This window comes from Aythya ferina (assembly GCF_964211825.1).
Source record: "Aythya ferina genome assembly, chromosome: 2".
In the NCBI taxonomy this organism is placed as follows: Eukaryota; Metazoa; Chordata; class Aves; order Anseriformes; family Anatidae; genus Aythya; species Aythya ferina.
In genome coordinates this window covers 62,287,744-62,311,079 of record NC_140297.1, presented here as the reverse complement: position 1 = coordinate 62,311,079, position 23,336 = coordinate 62,287,744, and the positions used below count along the sequence as shown (strand labels likewise).

The 23,336-nt window shown below is 34.7% G+C and overlaps 1 protein-coding gene across 1 annotated transcript in view; it reads left to right on the top strand.

The window, feature by feature from the left end:
* DPY19L1 (dpy-19 like C-mannosyltransferase 1) overlaps window positions 1-22,904 on the top strand; it is a 50,345-nt gene extending 27,441 nt beyond the window's left edge. The window contains exons 11-23 of the mRNA XM_084510096.1: window positions 198-275; window positions 2,991-3,077; window positions 5,102-5,161; window positions 7,518-7,598; window positions 8,375-8,476; window positions 9,240-9,311; window positions 9,867-9,916; window positions 10,920-10,944; window positions 12,107-12,226; window positions 17,769-17,943; window positions 18,800-18,899; window positions 19,827-19,952; window positions 20,987-22,904. Of these exons, the coding sequence (XP_084366222.1) occupies window positions 198-275; window positions 2,991-3,077; window positions 5,102-5,161; window positions 7,518-7,598; window positions 8,375-8,476; window positions 9,240-9,311; window positions 9,867-9,916; window positions 10,920-10,944; window positions 12,107-12,226; window positions 17,769-17,943; window positions 18,800-18,899; window positions 19,827-19,952; window positions 20,987-21,143 (1,233 nt within the window). The 3' untranslated portion in view covers window positions 21,144-22,904. The remainder of the gene's footprint in view (window positions 1-197; window positions 276-2,990; window positions 3,078-5,101; window positions 5,162-7,517; window positions 7,599-8,374; window positions 8,477-9,239; window positions 9,312-9,866; window positions 9,917-10,919; window positions 10,945-12,106; window positions 12,227-17,768; window positions 17,944-18,799; window positions 18,900-19,826; window positions 19,953-20,986) is intronic.
* The last annotated feature ends 432 nt before the right edge of the window (window positions 22,905-23,336 follow it).

Here is a 23,336-nt window from a genome sequence, read left to right as displayed (position 1 = left end):
CTGTTATTCAGAGCAGCAAAATTAAAGTTTCTTGAAAGAAGCTGTTATAAAATGCCTAACTATGCACTTAGCAAAAAAGCAGCAGTAAAAGTTGGTTTATAATTGTTTGAGTAATTAGTTTTTTGTATGAATATGTATTTGCTAGAGCAAGCACACCACTGTAAATTGTTAACTATTTTTTTTGCTTTTCATTCTAGATAGCTTCGTTATTTGCTGTGTGTATTATGGGTTATATTGACTCCTGCAAATTACAGAAGATAGTCTCTGTTCATATGGTAACTTTTTTTTTTTCAAATTAAAACCTCTCAAACAGGTTAAAGCATCAAAACAGTGTGTCTGAAGTGTTTTCATTAGTTACAAGACGATTAGAAATGTGCAATAATAGAATAGAATAGTTCATTTGGAAGGGACCTTCAAAAATCATCAAGTCCAACTGCCTGACCACTTCAGGGCTAACCAAAAGTTAGAGCATATAATTAAGGGCATTATACAAATGCCCCTTAAACATTGACAGGCATGGAGCATCAACCACCTCTCTAGAAAGCCTGTTTCAGTGTTTGACCATACTCATGGTAAATAAATTATTCCTAATATCCATTCTGAACCTTCCCCAGCACAGCTTTGTGTCATTCCCTTCCATTTTATTGTTGATTACCAGGGAAAATAGGTGTCTCCCTCTCCACTTCTTCCTCAAGAAGTTGTAGAGAGCAGTGAAGTCACCTCTTAGCTTCCTCTTCTCCAAGCTAGCCAGCCCAATTGTCCTTAGCCTCTCCTCACAGGACATACTTTCCAGCCGTCTCACCAGTTTTGTTGCCCACCTCTGGACACTTTCAAGTACCTTAACATCCTTTTTATATTGTGAAGACCAGAACTGCACACAGTAGTCAAAGTGAGGCTTTATCATTACTAAATAGAGCAGGAGAATCATCTCTTTTGGCCAGCTGGCTATATTGTGTTTAATGCACAAAAACGCAGTTTGTTGTCTTGGCTGCCAGGGCACACTGCTGACTCGTGTTGAGCCTGCTGTCAACCAGCACCCCCAGATCCCTTTCTAGAGAACTGTTCTCTGGCCACACATCTCCTAGTCTGTACTGTAACAAACATTACTCCATCCCAGGTGCAGAACCTGGTATTTACCTTTGCTGTACTTCATACTGTTGCCCAATGCACCAGTCTATCTAGATCCCTTTGCATGGCCTGTCATCACTTGAGGGAGTCAACAGCATGGGTTGGAGGGGCCTGGATTTGAACATTTGATCTTAAATATTTTTATATCATAGTGTCAGAAACTAGGATCAGTCTGATGCATCATAATTGTTGAGACTAGACAGCAGACTAGAAATTATACTAAAAATAGAGCATGAACAATAAAAAGTTGAAAAGATAGCATTCATCTTATGCCATTAGTTAATGGTAACAATAAATGAGGTGTTTTCAAGTCAAAATTAGGAAACACCAGCTAGAACTGGGTTTTGAAGACTACTGACATCTGTACCACAGGAAGATGTTCTGCTCAAACTAGTTAGAGAAGTGTTCAGAATGAAGGGCAAAAAGAAATATTAAAATATTAGTCTGAAAAAAACTTATTTTGTCAAATTGGTGAGAAAGTCAAAGGCAGAAGATGATAAGTAAAAGGCAAATGGGTTTCAGCATAATATACCTGGTCTTTATTTTTGAAACTAAAATAATGATCAAGTTCTGAGTTCTGCTGCCAGGATTTTCTGCTGTTTGAAGAAAGACGACAATCTTAAATATATAGGAAGATGTAAACTTTTTTTTCTTTTTAAGAAATATGTCTATTTTTAAAAATATACTTTTGATAAAATTTTGCAATGCAAACTCAGTGGGCAGAAAGTGTTTTTGCCACACAAAAGAAGCTTTTATCTAAGTGATATTTCATACTTTTTTTCCAAACATTTTGAAATACTGCAAATGATAAATGAAAGGCAGTAGTAAGTTCTATTCAGCTCAATTTCTATATAAAACTATATATCAAGTGCTTGTTCCCAGTCACCCTTATAAGGAAAATTTGCAAATAAGCATCTTGGTTTAGTAATTTTTTGGCAGAAGCAGGATGAAATATTCGTGTCATTTGGCTTATGGCAATAAGTTAATAATATTGGTGCCAAAGTGCCATGAAAGCCTAATTTCAGTTAATTAAATAATTGTGTACCATTATAGAGAAAGCCTTCTGAGGCTGGGTAAACTGCCAGTCTGTCTTTGTGGTGTTTCTGATTCTGCCCCCAACCTCCAGTTTTTGTAGAAAATTACAGCCTAGCTATGGAAAAAAGAAAAAATAAAATCAAAAGGCTGAATATTTTACTACTTTTCCTTATTCCTGCGCATAGTAGAAGGCAGAGATTGATCATTGATATGGCTTTCCCAAGTTGAGAAATGTAATTCAGCTTGCTTTGTCTTAATAGGAAAGCACAGTAGAAGATCACGATGGTGCAAAAAAATTTTCTGTGTATTTCAGCCTTGACTTTCAACCTGATTCAGCTGTTCATATGACTGAACAGTCAGAATTCTGCTTCATTTAATTCAGTAATGATTGTTTTATAAATATATTATTCTCAATTTGGAAGAAAGAAAACAAGCATTTATTCAGTACTTTTAATGTTTGTCCAGGACTCTGAAAGATAACAGAATAGAAAAATACTTTTTTTTTTATTTTTTTTTTTTCCCCAAATTATTGCATTATGTTAGGAATAACTACAAAAATGTAACAGATATATTGGGCAAGATAAGTTAGTCTTAATCTATATGTACTTTGTAATATAAAATAATACTGTACACTTGGCTATCTGTAACAATTAAGTCATAATCACCGTTTTCAGAACAGTTCTCGAAGCCAAGTATCAAGCTTGCACTTGTTGTGAGGGTTGTGTCTTTAATTATAAAGCTGTTTATGTTACAACGTAATTTATATAGTTAAGCAATTCTTAACCTTTTCTATTGTAAATTTAATAATTTTAATTTTCTTTTTTCAGGTATCTCTTGTAGTGTGTTTTATTTTGATGTTCGGTAATTCGATGTTATTAACATCATATTATGCTGCATCTTTAGTAGTTATATGGGTAAGTTGTTTAAGAAAAAGAAAATTAATCATGTACTGTTCTGTATGTATTGATATAAAATGTGAAACTGCTGCATTACCAGACAGTTGACAAATCTTTTATGTCACAAACAGACCTTAAAGATATTTGGAGAATAATTAAATACTAAGATTTTTCGCACCAAGACCTCTTCTGAAGGGAAGCTGAGTTTAGGAGTCAGGCTGTCTTCTTTATTTAGGCTAGGTTAAATTTTACAGGATCCATACCCTTGTTAACACCACTGTAATATTTGAGTGAAATAATTATGAAATGAGAACATGAGCAAGAAGTCTTGTTTTAAATGCTTATTTCTTTGAAACTGCAAATACAGAAAAAATGGCTATAACTTACACAACAACAGTTTCATAGAATCATTAAGGTTGGAAAAGATCCCCAAGACCATCTGGTACAACCATTGCCCTACCACCAATGTCACCCACTAAACCATGTCCCTAAGCACCACGTCCAACCTTTCTTTGAACACCCCCAGGGATGGTGATGCCACCACCTCCCTGAGCAACCCGTTCTAATGCCTGACTGCTCTTTCTGAGAAGAAATGTCTTCTCGTTTCCAACCTGAACCTTCCCTGGTGCAACTTGAGGCCATTCCTTCTAGACTAGCTACCTGCGAGAAAAAGCCAACCCCCAGCTCCCCACACCTTCCCTTCAGGTAGTTGTAGAGAGCAATGAGGTCTCCCTGAGCCTCCTCTTTTCCAGACTGAACAACCCCAGTTCCCTCAGCTGCTCCCCATAGGACTTGTGTGCCAGGCTTTTCACCAGTGTCATAGCCCTATACTCTGGGCATGCTCCAGGGCCTTGATGTCCTCATGGTACTGAGGGGCCCAAAACTGAATGCAATACTCGAGGTGAGGCCTCACCCGAGCAGAGTAAGGGAAACTACAGTTCAGATAGTACAGAGTACTATTTGAACCTATATTTGAGCCGTATTCCCAAGTGTGAAATTATTCACTAAGACTCATCTTAATATTTGCTATCTTCATTTATACTTAAGAGGAAAAAACACCTCTAACCTCTTTTAGTTTCATATGGTTTCTGCTAAGGGAATTATATACATGAAATAGGAGATAAGATTGTATAAACAGATCTGCTTTAGCATGCTACAAATAATCTCAATTTCTGAATCTTTTTGCCAATGCTAGAAGCATGGGGTGACATCAGTGATTTTTGTTTGTTTGTTTTCTTTTTTGTTTATTTTTGTCCTTCAGGAGAAGAGTGGTAATTTCTTACCTGTGTTAAGAATTAGCTCCTTTCACTCCTGGTAGTTGTTGGAATAGTTTTTCTTATGAGCTTACTCTACTTGCTTGTAGCAGTTTCTGTAATTGTATACTAAATGTAGTGACATTGAGTTTCTTGCCTATTTTCTTCTTTAGAAAAAATATTTGTTGTTTCTCTGTTATTTGACTGTATATAGTGGCCTCAGTCCATGTCACGTACAGATGGGGCTCTAAAAGCTTTTAAGTTTATTCTCTGTTTTTCTTAATGTTGTTGTTTGTCAAGGCATCTTAGAATGGATTTTCTATGTGTCATAAATCAGCAACAGTGTGAAACAGAAAAATACTGGTTACTTTTTCCCCAGTTCTGTTCTTTTGCCTTGTATGAAAAATTTGTGTTATGCTGCCAGTAATTTATTAGTTGCTTCAGAAGGCTCTTGTTCATGAAAGCAGACATAATTCAGTTTCCTGTTGTCTTTGATTTAAAGAAACTTAGAACTGTATAATATAGAATTTTACTTGGTAAAGAGTAGAATAGTCTTTCATTAATCATATATAAAATGCAGCACTGCAGGAGTTTTTAATTTGGCATGTTTTGCCAGTGCAGGGTGATTCCGGAATCTGGTATGTGGTGGTGTGTGTGCTTATTTATTTAATTTTATGTAGCTGCATGCTAAAGGAGGTGCTTATTAAAATCAAACAAAAAGTCATCCAGGATACTGGAACATCTTCATGATATATCTTACCTGGAAATATATTTTCGTTTTATTATTAGGGAATTCTAGAACTGAGTCCAAGAATCTTTAAAAGGTGCAGAAGTCAAGTCTATCTGTGGGTAAGGAATTTCATACATCTTGAATTTCAGAAAAGAATTATGACTTTTGTTTTGTTTTAGTGAAACAGAACTAACTTTTGTTTTGTTTTCTAGCAGCAGAAAATCAAGAAATACAGATAAATTGCCCTTTTCAAGTAAATTGTCCCTATTCCTAGGGATTCATTTTAAAAGAAAAGGGGCATAAATAAGCATTTATTTCACAAAATTAAAACAGGACTCAAATGGCAGCACATTTAATTTAAACCTGTTTGCAAAACCTAAGATCTCTATGAAAATCTTTCTCTAAAACAGAAAGCAATTTAGAAGAGGCAGTTAAAAGAATAACAGTGCCTGGTGGGGCATTTGATGGGGATTAAGATACTACATTAGTGATTCATTAAAAATACGTCCTATATCACTATTTTAGAATATTTTTGATAACATCAAGCAACTTACATAACTAAGTACAAGAAGGGAGTCAGTCTAAAACAATGTAGGGACATATAGTTGGGTTTTGAGGGCAGTTGAAATAATGTCCAAATGTGGAGGAAACCCCCAAAACTCTGACAAATAAAATATGACACTGTAGAAAATGTGAGAAACAACTTGCTGCTTAAGACACAACAATAACTTGTAAAGATGTCTTTAATGGGAGACTACGAAGACTATCCAGGTGCTTAAGACCATTCTCATTAAAATGAATGGTAACCTCTTACCAAAACTAGATGAAATTCATACAGTTATTATACAGGCATTAGAATATAAAGGCATTAAAATGAAAAAAATAAAAGTAAAACAAACTGCATTGCGTGTGTAACTTGTCAATGTAACTAGTTACCTGTGGTACCAGGGAATTAGGAAAGTAGACAGATCTTGTGTCAGGTTTTTGAAAAATGAGATCCAAGGCATTTGTGGAACTACAGACCAGTAAGTCCAACTTTGTAGAAGAATAAACAGATGAATAAAGTTGTTAAAGATACTTGTACATGTGATATAACAAAAGATAGGTCCGATGCAGCCTCTCTAAAGGAAGTCATGCCTGGCAAATGTATTTGACTTCTTTGAAGGCTCTAGATAAGGGTGTATGGGTGAATGTAATGCACTTGAATTTCAGAAACCTTTTGGGGAAGATATCTAATGGGAACTGTAAAAGAAAATAAGCTCCATGTGATAAGGTGTGAATGTTAGAAGGTAAGAAACAAGTGGTGGGATTAAATGGTAAGATTTCAAAAGAAGACCACCACCACCCAAACTATATGTATAAAATATTTTAACCTAAAGAAGCAGAAAAAAATTGGTATTCCTTGGTATTCTCTGAATACATCAGTGCATTTCTGAGCAGGCATCCAAAAGGGAAGTAAATAATTATTAATAATTATAAGTAAGTAATTATTAATAAAGAGTTGCTAAATAGCACAAATTTTAAAATAGGTTAGAATTCTACATCTTGGAAGGTGGAGGTAAGCATAACAAGGCTAGTGAGTAGAAACAGGTTACAATGACAGTTTATTTGGTGCTCCTTCTGTTAGCAGCAGTAAATTTATAAGAGAATTATTATATTGTGGAAGCAAAAAATAAAGCGTCAGTAAAAGGATTAGGTAACTCTTGGGCATTTAGGTTAATTTTCAGTCATTAAACATGATGATTGAATACAACCCATAGTCACATAAATATCATGGTTACGTTAGGGTAAAGACCAGTTTGCATGTTTTTATTATATTCTCTCTGAATGTATGTGCTGCTGGTCCCTGTCATGTGCATGGTGCTGAGCCAGGCTTTCCTACTCAGCTGGGCTTGTTTTATAAGGAACTAAGTAAAGTGAGATTGCCTAGAATTTTCTCCTTTCTAGTAGTTTTAGTTACACTTCATAAACATAGTATGTAACCGTTTCTATCTCCTTGAAGTTCTATTTTGAGATTATCTTGAAAAGGTACTATAAATCAGCAAATTCCTTCAAAGGTTTGGATTAGTGGGGTAGTACAACCTGATAATTACAGAGAGGCTGTTGGTGGAAAATAATTGTGGTACACCACTGTATGCAAAACAGATGGAATTGACGGTTTGGCTGCCCCATTTAACGTTTACTTTGGTACATCCTCTGCTACAATGTCATGTGCAGTGATACAGCCAAAATAACAGTTAATCCAAAAATATTTCAGTTGAAGTAAGGGAGGGGGAAAAAAAAAAGAAAACAAAACATAAAACCATCCAATGTGTTCAAATTTCAGAAGTGTAATGGGTTAGAAATGATTGTATATCTTGGTGATAATGTAAAGTTTTGAGCTAGTCACTAAATTTAGTAATCTTTCTGAGAAAGTACAGTTTTATTTAAAAGTTTGCTGAGACATGCTTATTTAATTCCAAATGTATTTTTAAGGTCATCCAAGGATGTGCCTGGTTATTTGGGACAGTCACCTTGAAATACCTAACTTCTTTAGCATTTGGAATAGCTGATGATGTAAGTCTTCTTTCTCTTATGCAAGTATATGGTGTCTTTTAAAAATATTTTGCCTTAATACTTTGATTTCAGTCTCTTATTGATATATTTTCCCGAGATTCCAAGACTTCTTTTGCAGAAATGGGAATGGGCTTGTGTATTTGCTTTCTCATTCAATATGAAGACTTTGGGCTATTATGACCTAAGTTTGTGAAAAGACCAATGTGTGTACTGTTGAGTTAATAAATGCTCTGTGTTTGTTATGAAATTTGGCTTTATAGAGCTCTGTTTATTTTTGGTATCTTTTACCTACATCTTTGTTTTATTTACTCCGTTTCTTCAGTCAATTTCTTCTGAAACTCATTGTTAAGGCAACTCTGAAATGCTTGTTGTAACTAGGACTCCTAATTGCACTTCAGTGCTTTTGCTACTAAACTACATTCTTTAAACCCTGTCTATGTAGATGCTGCACACCTAAATGTAGGGGCAAGAGGTGGGAAGCTCATATCTTAAAATGTGCATATGCAAACTGTACTCTTGTTCAACCCAGTTGCAGTGATAACATCCCTTTTCTGCTGCTTTCTGCTTTTTCTTTTGTCTATTCTGTTATGATCAAGTATGTCATTTAATCTACTCAAATACATTTTTGGTGCATTTATAACATTATTATAAATTATATAATCTTCTGTTTTAATTTTTAAATATATATATATAAATATATATATTTAAACTACTTGTTTGCAGAAAACAGTTTTTTTCTTACTGCAGCTCTTTTTTTTTTTTGTATTTCCTACCAGGCTCATATAGGTAATATATTAAAATCTAAATTTATTGGCTACAAGGATTTTGATACATTAATGTATACCTGTGCTGCAGAGTTTGACTTCATGGAAAAAGAGGTAATCTGATCAAATTAGATGTTTATGGAAAAGGGAGCTTTTTGATTTATCTCCATTTATAACTTGAAACATATGTGAGCCATAACATACTACTGCCATCATAAGAATTCTTTCTCTTTTAAGTTCCAAGTGCTTACTGATGAAGTTAGAGATGTTAATGAACTTCAGCTAAATTTAAATGATTTTATTGCTTTTAAATTTGCTAAAACTAAAAGTATTATGATTTCATATATAAGAAGCATGCTTGCTTTATTAAAAGAAGTGCTTGTTCAGGGCTATATGAAAGATCAAAGTTCTGCAAAATTAACATTTTGTGTCTGTCAGTAACGGATGCTGAGTAGAGGGAAAATGTGGTGAGAGCCACGAAGATGAGGTGGGTTTAGTTTATGGAAAAGTTTTGAGGTTTCCATGTGTGTTCTTAGTAGACTTTTCTAGTTCATCAGTGTCTAAATATGTGTTCAGAATACTTATAGATTAGTCAACCCAGAACACTCAAATTCTTTTGAGATATCATCTACCTCAAGTCTCTGGGTAGTTTGCCAAAGAGAGGGGAATAATTATGTAATGACCCTAGTATGAAGACCTCTAGTGAGATTGCTGGGTGGAGTTTAAATTTCAGTTTCTTTTAGCTTGTTTTGTTCTTGTTGTATGTTTATATTTGTTTCACTTGAGGAAAAACTCCGTATATTATTTTCTTCAAAATGAACATTGATGTAACACTGGCTGACTGGAAAGCAATTAATGCATTTTGTTTTGATTGTAGACTCCAGTTAGATACACAAAGACTCTACTACTACCAGTTGTTCTGGTGGTTTTGGGAGTAATTATCAAAAAGGTACGTAATTTAGTGAGTCACCTTTACCTTGAATTTACTTTTTTCATTTTTTTAAGGGACCAGTATTTATTTTGAGACAGGAAAAAGTTAAAATACTTATATAATATAGTTTAAAATAAGTATAAAATACTTATATAATATAGTTTGTCAAAAATATTTGTATACAGTTCTGTATTTCCTTTACATAAATTTTTATGAAGCTCTGGTCCTGTGTCAGTGAGAAAACTTGCTTTGATCTTAAGCACCAAAAAAAATTCTGTCACTTAGCTGATGAGTACTATAACTAAAGTTTACAACTGTTTTTGTAAATTTGATTATGTATAGTTTGTGTGAAAACAACTTACAGTTTACACAAGAACAGATGGGATAACTGCTAACTGCCTGGCTAATTAAACATCCTCAGAAAGAATTTTTAGCTAAAGTACTGTGTGCCTTTATATTAGCATTATCTGAAAACGAGATACTCAGGTGTAATTTAATTTAATAAATGTTGGAAATGCTCTATAATGCTTTTGAAAACTTATTCATAATTTTGTTGGCTTCTGTGTTCTTCAGGCAATTAAATATCTTAGGTGGACTTTATCTCATACAGGCCAATATGAAAGGTAATTATTCTTTTTGAATGTCAAACTGATCTTCCTGCTGAAAGTTCATTTGATTTGACATACACTAAATAGCTACATTATGTTGATCCTTTTTGAAGGGTAAATTATGTAACTGAATGGCTTGGATGTACTATTTGTGGTATTTTTATAGACTGTCTAAGTTTATCTGCTGAACTTAGTTTTAGACACCCTAGTCCCCTCCCCCACAAATATTCTATTTCATCATTTATTTTTCTGCTTTATTCCTAAAGCACAGTATTTACTCATGTGTCTATTCACTTTTCTCCTGTAAACAGTGAACACAAACTGTTTCTTCCCCATTATTTTTTTCCAGGTTATAAAAATACTTGGATTTCATCTTTAGAAGAGGATCCTGGCTGTATTAGTTTTATTTTCTAAACGTCTGTAATACGTGCTCTGCCTGTTACAGGCATTTGGCATCACTTCTTAAAATGCTTAAGGGCAGTGAATTTGGCCAATTGCATGTCATTTCCCTAACCAGGGAAATCTTTTTGATTCCATTTTTTGGTCACTAGTCTGCAGTAATATCTGCTTTCCATAGTCTTAATGGCATATATCAAAATTTAAAAAAAATAAAAATTGGTGCATTTTTTTTTCAAATGTATACCTCATTTTCACTGTACTCGCATTTGTATTTCCTTCTGAGAAGCCAAAACCAACCTGAGTAAATGGCTGACTTCTTTGGTAACAGTTCTTTGCCTCTGTTATGTTAATGAAGTTTCATTCTCTAAATAAACTGTTCAACTGTTCTATATATGAAATAATTCATGAAAGTGATTAAAAAAACTGCTAAAAATAATTTTCATATATCCCAAGTAGACATAGGGATGGAGGATAGTTACTGATTTGCAGTATATTTAAAAGCTTGTTAGAGAGAAAAAAAAATCTATACAGGCGCTGACTCTTGCTTACTGTAAAGTAAAACTGCTGCATCTATATGATAGAAACAAATCATGATTTTTTCCTTTTTTTCTTTATTCAGAGAGGAACGTTTTAACCAGGGTGAGGTAAGATATTTTTTTCTGCATAATTTTATTCATATTCAATACTGATGCTGATAGATGGTTTATTTGCTAATTATTTGCATCTTTTATTCCATTGTGTTGCCAAAATAGCTCTGGAATGCTGAACAAAAAATAATGCTAATTAATGGTGGGGTGGCAGTGCAGGATAGGAGTCTTTTGGGCTTTTGCTGTACCAGTGCAGAAAGGCACTGATTGCAAAAATGCCTCTGTGATTTACCACAGCACTTCCACAGGTGATGTAGATTCATTGTTAGGAGGGCTGAACTACATCTCCGATGCTTTCTAACCGTTTTGTTTCTAACAGGTTGCCTGTGGTAGTGTGAGTAGCAGAGATTATAGAATCATTTAAATCATTTAGGTTGGAAAAGACTTCCACTAAGATCATCTGGTCCAACCTTTAACCTAGCGTTGACAAGTCCACCTTTAAACCATGTCACTAAGCTACGGTACACATCTTTTGAAGACCTCCAGGGGTGGTAACTCAACTACTTCTCTGGGCAGCCTGTTCCAATACTTTGGAACAGTGAAGATTTTTTTCCTAATATCCAATCTAAACTTCCCTTGGCACAGCTTAGAAGGTCATTTCCTCTTGTTTTATTGCTTGGTGCTTGGGAAAAGAGACTGATCCCCATCTCACTTACAGCCTCCTTTAAGGTTATTGTAGAGCACGATACAGAGTAGATACATGATACAGATGTAGAGTCTCCCCTTAGTCTCCTTTTCTCCAGGTTAGATGACTTTATCTGCTTCTTCCATCTCATATGTAAGTATTTAAGTATTAGACAAGGTATTAGCAAGGTCTCTTCACTTCTATAAAGAAATAATATGACAAATTTTGCCTGTTTCTGTCTGCGTTTCAGAATCTTTTGAAGAGCTAGCCATTTATCAAATTCCTTTCAAATTCCTATCAAATTATTGTTAATGTTTCTCCTGTTGTTCCATAATTTGACAGACCAGACACACTTTAGAAAAAAGATGACAAAGGTCTGTTCACTATCTGAAATGTGAAGGTCTTTACTTTCACTTTGACTCTTTTTCAGAGAAACTTGTTATTTAAGCTATACTGAAAATGAAGTTATAGTTTTGAGAGAAATTAAAAGTATGTAAATATAATTGCTTGTGGTTTTGTTTGTTTATTTTGCAGGTGGTATACCATGCATTGCAGCTGTTGGCATACAGTGTCCTAGCGATTTTAATCATGAGGCTAAAGTTGTTTTTGACACCACACCTGTGTGTTATGGCTTCCTTGGTGTGTTCAAAACAGGTAAGATTTAGTGCTGCAGCTATCTCACTATTACCTTTATATTTATTCTAAATCAAATTTGTGTCATTGCTGAATCTGAGTATCACAGTTAAAAATAAACTAAATTAAGTTGCCTGTCTAAAAATATAATTACATATTCCTTTTTCCCCTCACCCTAAATAAAATAAGCATCCTGTTTTATGCAACTTGTCCATCTGCATTACTATACAAATTAGTATTCTTTGTATTGAACTTGAGCATGAGGAGACATACAATAATTTTATTTTACTAGTACTGTTGCAAATTATCAGCTATTGATTTTATCCAGAACAGTGTTTGAATTAGTTTATGTTGTGTTTTGACAGCTCTTTTGAGCTTACAGCCTTGCACGTATTCTTCCCAAAAATGTGATTTTAAGTAGTCTTTCATCTTGAAAATATTGTAGCCTTAAAAATCAAAAGCCATGTGCCTAACTCAGTGTACTGGGTTTGGCTGGGATGTTAACTTTTCCTGCAGCAGCCCATACAGTGCTGTGCTCTGCAGTTGTAGCTAGAACAGCAGTGGTATCACACCAGTGCTGTGTCTGCTACTGAGCAGTGCTGGCACAGCATCAGGACTCTCTCTAACCCTCCTAGGGGGTGGGCAAAAAAGTGAAAAAAGAACATCACTGGGACAGCTGACCTAAACCAACCAAAAGGATATTCCATACCATGTGGTGTCACACAGCAATAAAAGGTGGAAAAAGGAAGATGAGGGGAGGGGTGGGCTCTCGTGAAAATGTCCGTCCTCCCAAACACCGGCTACAGGCATTGAGGCCCTGCTTCAAGGATGTGGTCAAGCATTGCTCATTTGTGGGAAGTAATTTCTTTCCTCTGCACTTCCACACAGACTTGACTTTTTTTTTCTTCCCTTTCCTCTTCCCTTTTCCCCTTTCACTTTTTTCCCTTTAGTTAAATTAATTATTTTCATATATATTTATTATATTTATTTAAATTATCTATTGCATATCTATGCATTATCTATTGATTATATAAATATATAATATTTAATTAATATATATTAATACACAATTATATAATTAATAATAATCTTTCCTTAATAATTATTTTTTCCCTTTAATTAAATTATCTTGATCTCAACCCATGAGTTGTTCTTTCCTTTACTACTTTCCCTCCTCTTCTAAGGAGGGGATGAGAGAGCGGTTGTGAGGGGAGTTCAGTTGCCTAGCACGGTAAAACCACCACACTCAGATGTATTTTTTCTAGGCTGAAATCAACCATAAAATAAAATGTTATTTTTTTTTTCTGGATTTTAAATGTCTTAGAATTGCCTTTGTGTATTGGTATCCATGTTTTTGAGAAGTGAGCTTGATTGAATCTGTATCCAGGTAGCTGCTTTAGAAGCTTTGCAATTGTGGCAAAAGGGAAGTGGATAGGAAGGTGGCTTGAAAACTGTGAGAGGCTGGGCCCAGAGAGTGGTGATTAAGAGAGATGAAGTGGGACTGGAGTTCAGTAACTGGTGCTGTACCCCAGGGTCAGTGTTTGGTCCAATACTGTTCAACACCTTCATTAATGGTCTGGATGATGAGGCAGAGTTTGCTGATGGTACAAAACTGGGAGGAGTGGCTGGTACATCAGTTGGGTGTGTTGCCATCCAGAGGGACCTCAGCAGGCTGGAGGAATGGGCTGGCGGGAACCTCATGCAGTTCTACAAGAGGAACTGCGAAGTCCTGCACGTGAAAAGGAACAACCCCAGGCATCAGTACGTGCTGGGAGCTAAACAGCTGGGAAGCAGCTTTGCAGAAAGGGACCTGGGGATTCTGGTGGACACCAAGCTGAACATGAGCCAGCAGTGTACCCTTGCTGAAACGGACACTAATAGTATCTTGGGCCACATTAGGAAGAGCATTGCTAGCAGGTCGAGACATGATCCTTCACCTCTACTCAGCACTGTTGAGGCCATGCCTGGAGTGCTGGGTCCAGTTCTGGGCTCCCCGGTACAAGAGGGACATAGAACTACTGGACAATATCCAACAAAGGTCCATTAAGATGATGAAAGGCCTGGAACATCTCTCTTCCAAGGAAAGGCTAAGAGAAGTGGGGCTATTCAGCCTGAAGAAGAAAAGGCTTAGGGGGAATCTTACCAATAAATACATACTTAAATATATATATATAATATTGCATGTGTATATGCTCACAGCTGAATGGAGATGTGCAGAGAGGATGGAGCTGCTGTTTTCAGTGGTGTTCTGTGATAGAACAAGAGGCAGTGGGCACACACAGAAAGACAGTAGGTTCTGTCTCAACATGAAAAAAAAAACACTTTTTCACTATAAGGGTGACTGAGCAGGGCACAGGTTGCTCAGAGAGGCTGTGGAGTTTCCATTCTTGGAGTTACTCAGAAGTAGCCTAGACATGGTACTTGGCAACATGCTTTAGATGGTCCTACTTGAGCAGCTGGTTTGGACTAGATAACCTTCAGAAATCCCTTCAAACCTCATCCATTCTGCACTTGTGTGGGAAGCGTCATTCACAAAGTATTCTACAGGAGAGAGTTAAAGGTCATGATTAATATTGAGCTGGACTTAAAAAGAAAACATGTTAAGGAGTTGAGCACTGTGAGTGCTAAGAACTGTTATGAACATAATGCAAATGAAAGGAAAGGAGAAGAATGTTTGACAGAGTGGGAAGAGCAGTGGTTGGGGAAGACAACCAGGATGTTAATTTAAAAAAAAAAAAAAAAAAAAGTTAGTTTTGAAAAGTAAGATAAACAAAAATAGTCTATTTTTTTTCTGTTGTGATTTCTAGATAGCATCTACAATATAAATAAATTCTGTCCAAAATTAATTTGTTCTTAATTATTATTGCTTTATTTTTGTGTTTTACTAGAAGAAAATCAATGGGCTTTTCTGCTGTGTTGTTATTGAAACCTCTTACAAAAGGGGATGAAGTTTAAAACTTGAAATATTTCATTATTTTGTGCCACAGGCCTCAAAGACCTCTTACTCTTAGAGAACTGAAAATCAATAAAATTTGAACTACTCTTTTTATTGCATGTAGAGAAATAATTTCTGAAAAGTAGGAAAAAAGTACCTTGCAACTGGTAATGACTGAAAGATGAGCTGCCAGGAGGCTGATAGGTAGCCAGTATGTGGCTTCCTTTGCCTTTTTTTTTTTTTTTTTTTTTAATCATAAGTTAATTGTTCTTGCAGTGAATATCTTCATTTGGTGCCTTTTCTTTCTTTTTAAACACCTGACTAATGACACCACAGTAATTCCTCCTGGATCATGGTGTTTTTTTGTTTAGTGTTGCAAATAATGTCATCATTCTAGTTAATGAAATCTGGTGCTTTTAGTAATCATTATGTTTTAGATCTTAGAGGATGCCTCACATTATCCCTGTGTACGTTTTGGAAGAAGGACACATTCAGAGTATTTTACCACAATTCTGTTTTCTTTTCAGGTTGTATAAATTTTCTAGGATTTAGTTTAGGTCACTGACTTTAGTCCAGTAGAAAGGATAGTGTTTAAAAAGAGAGATGGGAGAGAACAAAAAGAAGCAGAATACATTTTGCCTTGCACTCAACTGCAGCTTGGCTCTTTAGTTGTTCTGCTGTTGTTTCGTGTGGTTTTAAAGTGAGCCTAAGATTCTCAGGAACCTGCCAATCCAAATGATCACCTGCTCCAGGAGCTGTCCCTTTTGGACTGGACTAGCTCATGTCCAGTGACTTGATCTTCTTTGAAGCATCCTAAAGGCATAGTTGGTTTGAAAGAAATAGGCCTTGAATTATAAGAAAGTTAAGTCTTTAGACTGCTGTAGTTTATATGTTTTTTTGGTACAGAAGGAGGTAAATGACAGTCTGCCACATGTGACAAGGCCTGTAATTATCCTGGCCCTGTCTTGGGCCTTAGGAGAAGTCCATACCCATGTTCAAGAGTACCCCGCTTTAGGTGAACAAGGGATGTAAAAATAAAAATACTTTTCTACATATATTCTCTTATTAGCAATCAGTCAGCCTGAGATGGACATTTGTGAAAACAACAAAAACAAGCAGAAGACAAGACATAGTCTGTAAATGGGAGAGTATGTTGTATTCTTTCAGACGATTGCATGCATCTGTGTATTCTCTAGTACCTCAGTGATGCACCTTGTGGCACCTGATGGGCAATAAAAATGTTACTGTTTGCTTGCATTTCCTCTTTCTGTTAGGAGGAATTAATTATTCCACTCAGGGTGAAATTTTGAAAGCAAAGAAAAATACCTGGAGAGACTTCATAATGTGTTTATTTAGCAAAAATAAGCTTTAAAACACATTTGCATCAATGTAATAAATGACATGAGGAACAGCATCCTGTAAAAAGAAATGCTTTGTACTGTGTATATGTTCAATCTTTCTGGGCTCTGTATGTGAACAAAATGGTGGCAAATACAGATACTTAAAACATTACTGAGGTTTTTCCAGAGGGTGATTGGAATGTGGTTTGAAAAAACATGGATCTTGATAAGGAAAGTACAAAGTTCTAACATGTTCTTGAACTGAGACTTTTGCGGTTGTTGGTGAAAAGGGAAGTTTGTTCATGTAGAATGGCACACAAATGAATTCATTTTGCTTCATCTTTCCAGACCTACACAGCAGTCAGGCATATTTGGTACATGAAGTTTCCCTGGATAGTGCTGTTTTTTGATAGTGTTTAGCAAGTATTTGAGGATGAGAGTAGAGTACAGTGCATTTTTGGGGAGGTGGCTTGGGAGATCTAAATCTAAAATATTTCAGGGATAATTTGCAATAAAAATAACATACACTACTGCATTGGTGTAGTCAGTCTAGTAGGAAACTTACTGTGAAACTTTATTTCATACTTTAACATTAAAAAAGTACATTGACTGCATGTTTGATATTTTTGAAATCTAGTGTCTTCCAGTTAACAGTAGTTTAAATAGTTTATACATGTTTGTCTGATTGAAGGTTTAGTTCAAATATGGATGAGTTGAAGTGTTTTTGCTCAAACTAAACTTGAACATAGCAAATTTGGTACTACTTAACTACCCATTTTACCTATTTGAGTATTTGCTTAAAGCCTCCAGCATCCAATCTGCAGGGAAAAATGCAAGGGCTAGCTTTTCCAGCTCAAGAAAGAGAAGGATAGGATATAAAGTAACATTAGCCTTCTAACTCCAAATTCTGCTTTTCTGCTGTATTTTCAGAATTTTGCAGTACTGGGTGTACTTATTGATTTAAGTAGGAGAAAAAATACTGTATAAGTATAGTTAGCATTATTTAATTGTTTCTGCCTGCAGAATTTGACATTTGAACTAGAACTTTAAAAGCTGCATTAATGTCAATTCTCATATTTTGTTGTATTATGAATAAATGCACAACATTAGGTAAACATAAATACTTAATGATGGATGAGGTCTCACTGAAGTTTAGCGGAGAAGCAATAGCAGAGGTGTTTCATATTGTAATACAGGTTAACTTCCTTATAGAGAAGTAAAAGTTAGTTGTGCTACATAAAAAATTACAGAATTGTCATCTAGGAATTAATCAATTCTTGCATTTCAGTTATTTGGATGGCTCTTCTGTAAAATCCAGCCCAAAACATTGGTCTTTGCTATTTTAGCATTGATGGCAATAGAAGGATCAGCAAACCTTCAAACTCAGTGGAACATCATGGGAGAATTTAGCAATTTGCCACAGGAAGAACTTCTAGAGTGGATACAAGTCAGTACCAGACAAGGTATAGTATTTAATAGCATATGATGTTCCCCATTTACTGTGAGATATAACTATAGAACTTAATATGAGAAAATAACTGAAGAGGTATTGCTACTATCTGTGTCTTGGGACTATCCAAAAAACAACAACAACTTTTCCACATAGAAGCTGTCTCAAATGAAAAAATTATATATATACAAAAAGTTAGTTAGACTCCAGCCTACCAGCTTGGAGGTTCTGGCCACTGGAGTAGTGTATCTGCAGCAAAACTGCTTTTACAAAGTCCAATTAAAGCAGATTTTCACTTGCATAACTGGTTCTGTATGTGTGTCCATGCTTATCATTTGGCTAGAAGAGAATTCAAAGTGGCTGTGTTGTGCTTGCTCCTGCTCTTTTACGGAAGAGAACAGAAGTGTCAGAAAACTATTTGGGACCAGAATAGTTACCTGTTTAGCAAGAAAATATACATTCAGGCCAAAGAGGACTGACATTCTGTTGCTCATCTAACAGTGGTATTAGAAGTGACAAATGAAAAAAAAAAACCAAAAAACAAGACATTCTCATAATGAATACATTACACATTCCAGAAAAATAAGATGTATTAAAGATAAGATTAATAATAAGGTATTAAAACTCTGTTCTTAGATGTTCAGTTATATTAATGACATATATTGAGGTCAAGGTTTAAAAAAAAAAAAAAGTGATTTTGTGAATATCATGTGGGTGCCACATAAGGCTTTTTCAAAAGAAGTAAGTACCTTTTCCTCTTCACACTTTGTTTTTCTATTATAGGATTACTGTTTTAGGTATTTGAAGATTTGTTCTGTTTTTACTACTTGATTCTTAATTTCAAAAATACCTTTCATTCTGTTTTTCAGATGCTGTTTTTGCAGGAGCAATGCCTACAATGGCAAGTGTTAAATTGTCCACGCTTCGTCCTATTGTAAATCATCCTCACTATGAAGATGCAGGATTAAGGTAACTATCAAAGTTGAGTATTTAAACATTTTTTTCCCTTAATACTCTTAATGTTGATAATATAAAGTAAGAAAGGCATTATGTAATATAGAAAAGTTGGTTAAAATACCCATAAAATTTTAAGTCAGATTGAAAACATGCAGTAGTTCTTCAGGAACTTCTTCTTGTGTTCATCAGAGGGGATATATTGCAGGATAGATGTGACTTCAAACTTGCATACCAAAAAAGAAAACAACAAAGTAAAGAAAAATAAGAAGAGGAGTAAATATTCATTTTACATGGCTCATGTCCTTAATTCTGTATCTGACATTAAGTACAAACAGATAGGACAGGGCATGTTTGGGGAAAATATTCTGGAGATGATACAGTATCAGAAAATGAGCAGGAGTTAATAAATAACGCCATGCTCTCTGCAATGAAAGGAGAATATTACTGGATGTTACAAACGGGATCATGTCGAGCAAGTGATGATTTTGTTAGATTCAGTATGCAGACCTCAGAGTGAACATCTGGTCTTGCATTGTGCATTTTTAAAAGCCCAACCAAGGGCAAAGAGTATGACCTTTTGCAGAGGGACTGGGCAGATAATTTCTTCTGATCACCTCTAGTCCAGGCAAGTTCATTTTGATGTCTTTGCATCTACCATTGAGTATTACATTTGAAATGCATCATTGTGATGTTTTTACATTTTCTGTTCAAAGTAACCATGAATCTTGTGGCAAAGTTGTTTCCTGCTACAGAAAAATAAAAAGAGCTCTATATTTATTGTTCTGGGAACATTACATTTGTGAAGGAATCATCATATTAAAGCAAATGTCACTGAAATTAAACTACAGTAAAAGTAAAAAAACAAAACAAAAAAAAAACCACCTTACATTTCCATCCTGTGTTGTTTAGCTTACTTTTATCATATTTCTCTTTTTGAAGGGCCAGAACTAAAGTAGTATATTCCATGTACAGTCGAAAACCTGCAAAAGAAGTGAAAAGAGAATTAATAAAATTAGGAGTGAATTACTACATTCTAGAAGAGTCATTGTGCATAAGCAGAAAAAAGTGAGTAATCTCTTTCTCACAAGAATGATATACCAGTCAAATATGTAGTCCGAGATCAAACAGTAGCTTTGAAATATTGATCTATGCTTTATTAAAAGTGCCCATAATTCATTTTTCTCCAGCTTCTCCATCTATTAATAAGTATGATCAACTTTATTGATGTTAGTAACTTTTTGGTCTTTGTGTGCACCTGAAAAGCTGTGTTCTTTGTATTTTAAAATTTGACTGTGAATTACAGCAGTTTGCAAAGGAAAAAAAGAAATTATTCTGTGATGGTAAGAAGAGATGTGTGCTTGCACTAAAAGCCAAATATGATTAAAAGGTGCAGAGTAGAAGATAGTTTGAGTACCAGAGTATCATGGCCATTGGTTGTCACTGAAAAAATTGTCATATTTAGACTGTCCATAGGAAAAAAATGATGTCATTTTTCTTAATTTCTGTTTTGAGCCTTTAAGACATCATCTAAATGGAGTCATTTCATTTTTATTCTAAATACAAAGAAATTCAAGTTATTACATTTCTTTAGTATTATCTTCACCAAATTTAGGAAGTTTTTCAGTGATACCACCGCTGAAAGATAACTGTACAGGGAATTATTAGTGGTTGTGTGCCTTAATAAAAAAGCAAGGAGGTAATACTTTTTTAAAGGTGTCTTATTTTTCTTTAAAAATGTCAGGAGTGTGTCACCCTTCATTTTATAGAAAGTTTTAAGGGTCTGTGGTGATGTATGTTGTATAATGTGAATTGTTTTGCCATATATGCTGCCTCTTCTGAATTAATTGTTATTAATTACATAACTACAAAAACGACCAAATTTTATACATTATAAATACTTTTTTATTGAATTACTAACATATTTATTGATATTGTAATCTGATAATTTTTAGTATAAGTACAAACTTCAAATAGAAGGCACAGTCACTTATTCATAGAAAAGTTCATAAAATTGAGTTCAGCAAGCTAAATGCTTTTTTTTTTTTTTTTTTTTCTGGTGGAATTTCTTTATCTCTCTTTTCATTTTATTTTTTTTTTAGGCCTGGTTGCAGTATGCCAGAAATTTGGGATGTGGAAGATCCCGCTAATAGCGGCAGAATTCCTTTATGTACCCTGATGAGCAAGGATTCCAGGCCATATTTCATCACAGTATTTGAAAATAGCAATTACAGAGTCTTGAAGATTCCATATGAGTAACATTTCAATGCAAAGAACCATCAGTCTTTCAGCTTTTTAAACAAGTAACTGTAAGAATTCTAAATCAGAAATACCTTTTTTACTAGACTTAAAATGGAAAAATGTGTATCTTATTTTTTACCATTTTAAGTGAATTCTGATTATAGAAATATCTTAAACCTAACAGTTTGGATTTCTATTTCAGGGTCAGTCCCTTGAGATTTGCTATGCAAATGATTATATGTTTGCACATTTTATTGAACACTGATCCAAAAGGAGTTAAAATCTATGGAAAGTAACTCCATTCTCAAAACCAATGATATTGTGAAATGGGACTGTCAGAATGTCTTAGCAAAGCAAGTTTGTTTAAAGCTTTGGTGCTAGCAGCTTGGAACAAAGGAATGGTGCATCTGGCATCACATTTCTCATGTTGCTTTTATTACCCATTTTATTATTCTGGACAAGGTGTTACTAGAAATTCTCTTAAGTCGCATAGTTTCACTAGTCATGTCTGAGAGAAGTACATTTTTTGTGTGAGAATTAAGAACATTGGTCATTTTGGATCACTTAGCACATGCTTTTAAGCTTGCTTTTGAAATGGAAAACTTTGTAAGCGAACATGAAACTTTGTTATTTAGGTGCATGTTCTTGAAACCTTACTGATATTAAAAATGAAGACTAATAAGTGTAATATTTGGAGCGAGCAATAGTTTAGCTTTTCCGTGTCCAAGGGTTTTTAGCATTCTTATGCGTTCAGAATAAGCTGGCATAATACAAATGGAATTTTTAAGAGAAAATGCTTTATTCAGGAAAAATCTGTAATAGCCTTAGAAACATACTAAAATAAATCCTTCACTGCCTTAACTAGACCTTCAGCGCCTAACTTGATAAGAACTTATTTTCAAAATTTATGCCCCATTTTCTTTTCCCCTGTATTAGATCCTGCCTGGATTTTATCATCAGCATTAAAGAAAAATGAAATTTAACCCAGTTGCGATATGAGTATAGCCAAACAGTTGGGTGGGTGTAATTTCTCCAACAGTATTAGACTGGTTCTTCAGTTTTATGTCATCTTGGCATCACACTAACGTTATAGGTAATATAGGACTTAAAGAATTCATTTCCCAGGATACCTAGTACAAGGACATTCTTCAGTCGTTTAACTGATATAGAATTTTTGTGTATTTATTGTTATGGGAAAATATCACAGTAATGGTGATTCTACAGTTCAAGGTTTATAAAGTCTCGTGTTTCTCTATATCATTCATTCTTGGCTTGTTTATGTTTTGTTGTTGTTGTTGTTGTTCATGCATCAGTCTATTGACATGACTGGTCTTTTACAACTCTAAGAGCATCTAATAATATTAGATGCTATATGAATGGTATCTACCATATGTATAACAGGAGCAATTAAATGGGAACCTCTGATAAAGTAGTAGTGTAACAGCTGATCAGTATTCTGAGTCGTCTTATTTTTTTAAAATCCATTTTATTGAGAGGGTGAGGGAGAATGGCTGAAAATGCGTTAGCTTTTTAACTTTTACAGAATAAATTTTGGAAAAATTTATATAAGGAAAATATCAAAAACAAAAAAAAAAAAAAGGGCTTTTGGGAAGTCACTTTTTAAAATACTAATTGAATTCAAGGAAGCCGGAAAAAAAAATCTTTATATAAACATTGTGACTAGTGTTCCAGCACAAAAAGGTACTGTATTTTTATGCAATTTATGCCAACTGTTGATGTGTACTTATATGTGGTTAAATAAAAAAGAAAAAGATGGAAGTTGTTCTCATGTTTCTAATGGATAATACATTTCTACTCTTAAGTATTAAAATGAAGTTTAATACAGTTGCCACAGCAGATATAACTGAAGCTGAACCCTGAACTAAACAGTACAAGGAGATGTTTCAGATAATTAGAACAAACTCAACTCATCTCTTTCCAGCCTCCAGGTTATTTGGAATATTGCTACAGGTAAATATGAAAAGACAGCGAGAAAATGTCACATAATATTTTACACCCAAAGTGAACCTGGAAGGCAATTCAAAATGGTGCTTTTTCTAAATTTCTAAACTCAGGTAATCCAGAGTGAAACCCAACTACAGGTAGACTGAAGAAACATTTAAAAGTTAATGTTCAGAGATGTACTTCAGTAACAATGTGCCTTATTTGATGAGGAGGCTGTTAGTGAGTACATGGCCAGACTGTTCCAGT